General features: G+C 44.8%; 1 protein-coding gene across 1 annotated transcript; it reads right to left on the reverse strand.

The window, feature by feature from the left end:
• Positions 1-1,066: 1,066 nt before the first annotated feature.
• Positions 1,067-6,376, reverse strand: LOC146173206 (glutamate receptor 4-like). Its single transcript, XM_084585155.1, is given in 4 exon segments — positions 1,067-1,570; positions 4,969-5,255; positions 5,864-6,081; positions 6,175-6,376. Coding segments are annotated over 4 exon segments (978 nt in total). The 3' UTR covers positions 1,067-1,299.
• Between the last annotated feature and the right edge of the window lie 3,228 nt (positions 6,377-9,604).

The raw sequence follows: 9,604 nt of genomic DNA on the forward strand, positions 1-9,604 counted from the left end.
AAACCAATAATTTGACGAACCGTTTTTTGAAACAGCGGTAGCTTTGACCACGACATCTTGGCAAGAAATGGCGGCCGCCCCAATACCTTGATGATTCGGAGGCGCGAAAAAACAGCGAAAGCGCCCTGAAAGCGGTGTTGCAACTGCTGTACCTTCTGCGTTCGCATGTACAGGATTACATGAGGCAGCCTTCTTGTTTCAGTACCTAACCTCTCGATCTTCTCTGTAATTAATTGCGAATTCATCTTCTGTCTTCCAGAACATCCTGAACCTAACGAATGCACAACTGTGGACAATATCTCATGCATGCAAACTCACCATTCTCCATATAAATAATTCAGAGTGTGATTTTTTTCCCACGTCACTATTTCTAAAGATGATTCAACTGACTCTCTACTGACGGCAGCAATAACCCTGAAATGCCTGCCCCTCCGCGGTTCCCAGGAATGACAGCTCGCGTCGTTTGATACATATACATGTGAGCAAGCTAAGCTTGCTCACATGGGCATACACGTTGCCCCATATAAATGAAATTATTGTTAAACATAAAACTCATATTGCAATAAAATAACAGAGAATCGCGGTATGGCTAATAATTTCTTGTGTAGGACTTCAGCCAAGAGAGCAAGGTTCCGTTCATGGACCCCTTCGTACACAGGAACCTTACAATTGCGGTCACATGGTTATTTATGCTCCGCATTCAAAGACCTCTGCATCACTCATCCCATAACACTCTCTTTCGATTACGCCCTTCTCCCCTATTTTTTCTCATCCCTATAATTAGCACTAGGGACAGGGCAGTGCAGTTATTTCTGGAAGTGCTCCATGAACACGTGATTGAGTAGAATAAGATAGAGAAAATCTACAGCCATCAAACCAAGAAGGAAACGAACCTTCAGAAGTAAAATGCAATCTGAGCATGCAGTTCTTAAACACAACAAGCTAAACTGGGTTAAGCACCCATATTGTGGCACAAGTGCAAAATATAATAATGCATCGTATAACGATACAGCTAACGAGGTATTTTTATTCACAGCAACGACACACAGTGTAATCTGTTGTTCGGTGTGCATCTCTTTTGTTTATTTTGCTTCTTGATGGTAAGCTCATCCCTTCGATGGGTACAGTGCATATAAGCGGTGCTTGTCTTTTGTCTTGCACTGATCGGAAATCAGCGACACAGACAGCTCCAACAGAACCCATACGTATATTTCTCAGCTATGTGGTGGTGACCTTGAGCACTAAAGGTGAAACTCAGAGGAAGCAGTAAATAGTCCTTCATTTGCGCGGATAAACTATCTAATTTTTAACTTTACGGGCCACAGACAATTGTCATTGCTTTCGGCTCTATCTCTTCCGAGTCGACACGGCGTAACCAGCCCACCACTCGGCAAATAAGCCCAGCAGGGAGGCGCAGACACCAGCCAGGTAAAGATAGAACACCCCGTGCACATCTTGAATACCGAGCGCGTCCACGTGGTCTTCCTCTGCTTGCAAGCAGTGCGTGTAGTTGATGACTCTGGTGTCGATCATGCGCTCGAAGATGTGGCTGTCGATCATGTAGCGGACCCTAGGTAAGAGAGGATGAAATAAGAATGAAGGAAAAACAGCGATGAACGGTTTAGCATGGTGACGACAAATGCGACTGAGAATTAAGCGCTTAAGTACAGATTTTACTTCATTTTGAGAATTTCACATTCTTACTATCATGCAGTCTAGTCTACTCTTCTACGTTACATGGAAGGCTACCAGACATAGATATAATTTCTCGCTTAAAACAAGCAGCTGTACAACAGTGTCTACATGGTCAATAGGAATAGTTCGTCTGACTCGAAATAAAATAGTCCCGGTAGATTAGATTCCTGTCTCGAAAGGACTGCCTTCTTTGGTAGCTCTTGTTAAGTTGTCCGTTACATGTTGCCCCGTGACCACACAAATGGCCGTCCAGCCAACATCGGCGAATTCGGCTAATGTGGCCGGGCCGCACATGCTGGTTAGCATAATGTTGTGATCTACAACAATGTGTGATTACCATCTGACATAGATATGAAGCTTTGCCTCGAGGGAGTCAAAGGAGAAACCCGAGTTGGCAGAGTCAGTGGGCCATGGCTTGTCTCATGACGTCATGTGACGTCATGAGAACAGCGACTAAGAACGCGGACATGCCACCTACCAACTGCCATCTGCCAAAGTCATTCTAATGCACCGTGAGAACTCTGAGGCATTATCTGCACTTTTGCTTAGGGAGGCACTTTGTGCTAATACACTAAAGAGAAAGCATGTTTCATCTTTCTTTAATGGTACAATAGCACCGCTGGCCACTCTTTCTATTCTGTACATTCCACTTATCAGGCCAGCAGTTGCTCAGCATATCTGTGGCATGGGGTGTCAGACTAAAATTAAGCAGTTTATGTTTATAAGGACAATACCACACGCCCCCCCCCCCCCCTCTCCCCATCCCCCGAGTCGAAAAATACTACAGAACCGTGTCAAAAATACCACCAAATAATTTTTGGTTCTTGATGTTAAACGTAAAATTTCTGCAGTAGACGCCAGAATTTTCTGTAGTTCTGTAGTACTTGCCAGTGGTACTCTAGCTTCTTTATTTAGTACTTTCTGTAGTATCCAGTTCTTTAGCATTGTTCTGTTGTCCTTAAAAATATTCTGATATTTTTTGCAGAAATTTTGTTGTCGCAACAGGCTAACTGCCAAAAACAGCACAGAAATTCTGTCGTGGCAACACAAAACACTCTGTAGTTTTCGCAGGAGATGAAAAAGAAAAGGGTGGAGTCAACTTAAAAGACAATAAGGGCGCAGAATAGGTTGCAGCGAAAAAGCTGAAAGAGAGGAATGGAGCAATACACGCATGCAAAAATGCGCAGCTGGTAAGCCTGTATAGTTAGACAATGAAAGGTAACGTAGACGAAGTTCAGTCGTGATGACGCCAGTCCATCACTTAATACCAGCATGTTGGAAACTGTGTGCACAGACCACTGTCGCAATAGGCATAAGATAGTGTCGTAGAGGCCTAGCAGAGGTGACATTTTGGTCGAGTAAACATGACAGATGATAACGACTGCTGCAAAATCGAAACACACAGTTGTGCTACTGATTGTCAACTTGGTTAAGTGTTGAGCAAGTATAGTTCGCTAGATCGTAGCGCCTATATTGCGACTAATGCATTGTTTGTTAAAATGAAGATTTTCGGCAGAATAACGATCTTATGTAAGTGGAAGGAAGTCGCCGGACATAGATCCTGGCCTTAAAATCAGGATGGAAAGACGTGGCGCGAAGTTCTGAATCTTGATTTATTCAAGAATGCTGGTTCGTTGCTTGCATCCTGTTAATAACGAAAAGCCAATTTTTTTTTTCGCGTTAATAACTAAATGTTAAAAGGCTGCTCCTGCCCAAAATCCTGCACCCGAAGGTTATAAGCGCTCACAAGTCTATGAGGTTCCGGACTGTTACTTGGTCATTAAGTATATGCATTATGAAGAAGTTCCCTCTTGTACATGAAAAAAGGTCTGCTAATTCGGTGTGCCCCAACCCTTATAACCGCAACCGCATCATTTGCTGCACTAGGCAACTGATAATAGTTATGCTAAGAAATCTTCATTATCTGTGGCCACTGCACTTCGACCCAAAGCAAGCCACTACAGCGGCCCGTTGTTGTGACATTCGAACACCTTTTTCTCTGTGTTGCGGATCCTTCCGCGCGCCTGTAGGCTCTATTTTGCTCCTTTCGTTAATTTTCTTTCTCTCTCCGTTTCAATCGTTTTCATTCTAAGAAAGCGAATCTTGACTTGGCTTATAGGGTGCACCTAGTCCTCTTCGTCCTTCGCAAGCATTTTCAGGAGGGCCGAAATGGCTCCATTATCGGTGGTGCAAACTAGTGCGGTTGCCGTATATCACAATAAGGAAATAACAAGAAATGAATGGTGCACACTGGTCAAAATACCGCTATGAGGGCCTTCTTCCCTTTCAATTTCTCATTCTCTCTGTGTGCACTCGACATTGGTCAGACTACTCCCATTACCACCGCCTCGTGTTTCATTGCCCTCTAGTTTTCTCAAGTACACAAAAAACTACATAAAGAAAAGTGTGTATAAGTTTGCATTGTTCACACGGAAAAGCCAAAATACCTTCTTTCATCCGTTAACATGGCTATCACACTCCAGCCACTATTACTTCTATGCTTGCCGTACCTGACATTAGCAGTGCAGAGAAGCAGTAATACGATGCAGTACGGTTATCGCGGGGGTCGTTGTTTCATTGTTAGGAGGCCACCCTGAGCCGTTGTAACTAAGTCGCCTGTGCTTTCTGACACCGATCCAAGTGGAACAGTGAGAAAGAAGAGAAGATGCAGGTGAAGAAAATTGTGGCAGGCCGCCATTGAAGAACAAAATAAAAAAGAAGAAATGAAAAAGCGCCCCACTCTAAACTGTACTTCAAGCAGCAAAAAAACAAAAACAAAATACCGAAAGCAGGATGATTTCGGAGAGCGCTGATCCTCTATAACTGTAACATCGCAGCATCATCGCTGAGCCACAGAAAGGGAACGTAAAACGCTAGAGACAATATGCTATAAGACAGCGCTAATTGCGCAGCCACCACAGAGCTGTGGCTGATACGGAAGACACTTGTCACACTCGTCAAGCTCACCTCCAGTGTAGCGAGAATTGGTTCAATCACGGGCCTCACCAAATCTAACTAAATTGCAGCCAAGTTTATACCACCCACCCCTAACAGCACGTATTTAGCACTTTTCGGTTGCCTTAGTTCTTTTTTTCATTCTCTTTCCCAAAGTATCGCCGGCCAACCGGATTTCTGACGGCTTAACTATTTCATGCTTCATGCCCTCCTTCTGGGCCTTGTAAAGAATGTGTTTGTTTTGTCACTGAATGTTTCAAACATTACGAGAGAACGTGAACCTCCATTCTGTGTGCATTAATGTAAGGGACGTGGTACCTTTTCTCGATGGCTTCCCGTACTTCAGGCGGCAGGTCTTTGCGGTGGTACATTCCGACCGACGTTAGAGACAGCGGGTTGCGCACCACGTGAAAGCGGCATCGGCCCCGGCTGTCACTATAGCGCGTGTTGAGCAGTCCCTTGAGGTAGGTCATTGGCAGGACAAACACGTGGGTGCGAGCCTCAACAAGGTCCAGTATGGACGCCGCCACAACTCGGGATGTCAGGGAACCCTGCACTGGCTCCAACCTGGGCAGGAGGCTCCGGAACGTAGGGTGTTCTGGGCGCTGGCAAAATAAGACTCGAGTTGATATGCGGGGCATTTGTTACCGTCTTCCTTATTTCTTACCGATAAATTTATGCGTGATTGCTGCCGAATATTCTAAGCTTTTTGCTGTGCATATATGGGCTTAGTTGGAGCTAGGATGACACTAATGACGTTGTTACATACTGCAGCAGTTAAAATCCTACAATTGTGTCAAGCGATTTCTCGCGTTTATTATAACTCAGATTAATACAATTTACAAATGACAAGTGAGAGGGAATTACATTGACTCTGTACGATGAGTTTGAGAGTCATGTGCAACAGAGATAATTTTTGGCAGCACTCCAGCTTTTCCCCTGTTTTGTTCAGAAATCTCGCTTGAGGACCAATGAGGGCTTAGTTCTTTTTTTATAGACGCCGCACTCACGACGCTGAGAAGACTACAAATCCCAAAATGTTTGATGATCATGAGGTTCCCAAAACATCATTGGTGATGTGGCAGTTTGTAGCATCATTAGCGACGTTAGAGATGGTTCCGCCTCTTTTGCCTTGGCAACACCCCATCCCAGAGCTTTCCGCAATTCTCGGGATCACGCAAGTCATAAGTGCAGCACAGAACCATGCCCTCACGTTGAAGAAGCGTTCGTGCATGCTGCCCTTCTCGGCGGCGATGCGCAGAGTCGGGAAGCGCAGCAGGTCATCCACCGAGTCCACGTGGTCCTCGAGGTCTCTGACCAGGAGGCTTCCTTTCAATTCTCCTCCTAAACTGGACATGAGTACCAACATAGCCAGGAACCAAAAGCCCAGAAGAACGCGGCCGAATTCGCTCGGTGTCTTCTTGTTGCAACCTGCGATTACAGATTTGTCTTTGTCCAGTAGGCTCCCAGATGTTCCTAGTAGCCACGCTTTCAAGAAGGAAAACTGCATAGTCTGCTGCGTACCTTGAGGGAGCATGAATTGCAGGTACATCCACAGGCGGTTCGAGTAATCCCCTAGTAGAGGGGTGCGGCGAGCACTTGAAGACAGTTTCGAGAGGAGAGATTCGCCGACCGTTGAAACGAAAGCCACCAGAAACCAGCTGACGAAGATCGAAAGCCAGACCTGTAATACATGGGAGTGCCCATGACGCGGCGTCTCAGCCATCTGGATCTTGTTCACCGCTCGCTTCTCATAATAAGTCCGCAAAGAAAATAGAACGTGGAATTGGATGGGAGTCTTAGTCAGCTAACAAACGGTTCGACAAGGGAACTTACCTTCCACTTGTGAAGGCGAAGGCATGTCTTCTGACCGAAACTTTTTTCAAAGTACTGGGCCTCCAATTTTGTTCCTTATACTAACTATAAGTAGCTTTTTTTCTGTATAAGGCAATACATAAAATAATTTTTCTCGGGTGGGGAAGAGGGGGGAGGAGGGCGGGAGGAGGAGGGGAGGAGGGGGGGGGGGTTACGCCGAAAGGGCGAAGGTTGTGGTAGGTTGTGGGCGAAGGTTGTGGGCGAAGGTGTCCCTAAAGTCTCCCTATAACCGCCGGCGCAAAAAATATCCCTACTGAAAAAATTGTATGAGGCAATCACCTCAAATTTTCTCACACAATCTCACTCAATTCGCATAAGAAATCACGTACAAATCGCATATAATGGCATTAGATCTCATAGTTTCTTGTATATTAACTACCCCGCACTTAACTACCCCGCACCTCCACCAAGGTGTTACGGGGTAGTTAAGCTTGTAGCAGAGGGCGGACATCGAAGACAAGGCTTTCCAACGGACGTTCTCTGTAGGCACCAGCCGACGCTGTTGAACGTCGTCTTCTCTCCAAAACTCACGAGAGTCTTCTTCTTTCCTTATGCGTTGCACCGCCTAATGTGACAATATTATCATAAATTATGCGAAAAATTTTATGATAATGATGTCCACCGTATGAGAGTCTATGCGATTTGGTGAGATTTTGTGAGCTTATTGCCCCGTAAACTTTTAGTTTTTCAGTAGGGAATTCTAAGGTAAGGCTCGCTGATATATTTTCAGCCATATCTGGATCCGGCTGCGCACAATAGCTGCCACTCGCGGCATCGTGGCCAATTCAACTATCAGAGCGGCGTAAAAGACGCGGCGCTAGGACGAAATAAATGTCGAATGTAGCACTCTCCCGTAAGGCGCCATGCGATCCCTGAACAGCAGTGAATTCAATGGGATGCCATATGAATACTTATCATAGGGATAAGCCTGACTTCGAGAGCTGGGCTAAATCGGAATCGTTGCTGCTCTTGCGAGAAACAAAACCGGGTTCAAGCCACCAACAAACATTGGCCAGTCGGAAAAAACTACAGAACATTTTCTGACGTTACGACAGAATTTCTGTGCAGTTTTTGACGGGAAACCTGTTGTGACAACAGAACATTCTGTAGTAACATCAGAAATTTCTTATGTACATACAGAAAAGTGCTACAGAACTACAGACAACAGAAAAACTACAGAACTACAGAAAAGTACTACAGAACTACAGAAAAATCTGACGGTTATGACAGAACTACAGGATATTTTGTCGTATTTTTGACAAAGTTCTGTAGTATTTTTCGACTGGGATATAGGTTGCAGGTTTAGCTAAGATATTGGCATATGTTCCTAAACGCAATGCTACGAGTATTCTGCCGTTTTTTTTTTCTTCTAACATAGTGTGTTGAATATAAGAACAAACTGAGAGCCCTCATCCTGTATCCAAAGTTTTGACGAAATGTCATTTGTTAGTCCATGCGGCCGGATGAAGGTAACTTTTCTTGTCAAAGCATTCGCTGGAAGGCTATTGCTCTTTTGAGGCCTTTGTATATTATTTTCTGCCATGTCAATATTTCCTATCTTCTCTGTATAAGAAGTGTATTGAATGTTTTAAAACTCCATGCTTCTTCCCTGCACTTGCTTTGCAGTATTGGAGTCCTCTCGCGGAAAAAAAAAGAAATGTGTCACAGCAAAACGAGCAAAGGCTTGGCGTTTTCCACCTTTTCCTGGAAGGCGTTGACGAAGCTGAAGGGGTCCACTGCTTTGCGTGGATGAGGGGCCAAGATGGTGGAGTATCCGAACACGTATGGATAGAAGTTGGCGGCCTCCAGTCGCTCAGCAATCAGACCAGCTGGGCCAATGAATAGATCAGCTTCCTGCGAAGCAAGATTGGTGGCTGATCGAATACCTAACATAAAATACTCGGCATGGATGAGCCTTTAGCTAGTGACAGCTGACAAACCACGATTTTGCATCCAGACATGTCAGACATTCCTAGGAATCAAGTTTAATTGTTAAGCATCTGCTTAACATTGTTATGTAAATACCCAAGCGTATGACCAAAGCTTCCCACGCCAGAAAAAATCTCTATTCTAACGTTTTTCCTATGCTAGCATCGAGTAGTTAGAGGTGGCAATGAAAACCAGTGGGGAGCGCTTTTAACGGTATAGCGCCGGAAGTGCAAGAGTGTTGAAATCAGCTGAAGAATGAAAAAGGAAACAAAAGTCGCAAAAGTTGCTGGAAATCACGAAACAGTTTTAACGCGATATCGCTAATGACCTGGTTAAGCGAAAATCCGGCGTTGGTGCCGGCGTTCGCGTGATGACAGAAAACTCGTGAGTATGGCTAAGGCTAATGTTAGCTGGCAGACGACATTTCCACGCACTGGCCGGGCGTAGGGTCGTCTGACAGATGACGTAACGTCAGAGTCGTTTGACGTTACGTTAAAAAGGAACTTCTTACTCGGGCCTCTCCTTTCATATGAGATGGTGATATCAGTATTAGCCGGCCAGGAAGCTTGCATTCATACTACACTGGCCCCGCAGGCAAGTTAGTACAGACTGGTTAAGGCGGGGCTTCATATGCCGGGTGGTATACAGCTATCGCGTCATAGCCATAAAGGCGGAACTGAAGTGTCCCCCATAATTTTTAAAACGTTATTATTGTTTCGTGGAATTTCTTTTCTACGGCAGGCATTGTTGCAGATTGAAATGTTGCTTCCGAGGCCTGCCTTCTATCTGAATGCTGTTATAAATATTTTTGCGCTTCAGGTTTTTTTATGATCAAGGTATTCTCATGCGTTAATGACATTCTGACAGCTGATTCGCTGTTTTAACCAAAAACTGTTGAGCACCTACTTGTAGAGAATAAACAAACTTTCGCGTGCCATGAGAAAAATACATCCACGTCTGCTTCTGTCACACAGTATCTTTATGGGCGCCTATATCACATGAATTGTTTATGTACGTTGACGACATTTACTTGTACTCACCTATGGGTCTGAAACGTGGAGGCTAACCAAGAGGGTTCTACTTAAGTTGAGGACAACCCCGAGGGCTACGGAACGAAAAATGCCATGGGTAACATTAAAAGATAGGAAGC

This window comes from Amblyomma maculatum, chromosome 11 (genome assembly GCF_055883805.1).
Source record: "Amblyomma maculatum isolate TAMU_Amacu chromosome 11, ASM5588380v1, whole genome shotgun sequence".
NCBI lineage: Eukaryota > Metazoa > Arthropoda > Arachnida > Ixodida > Ixodidae > Amblyomma > Amblyomma maculatum.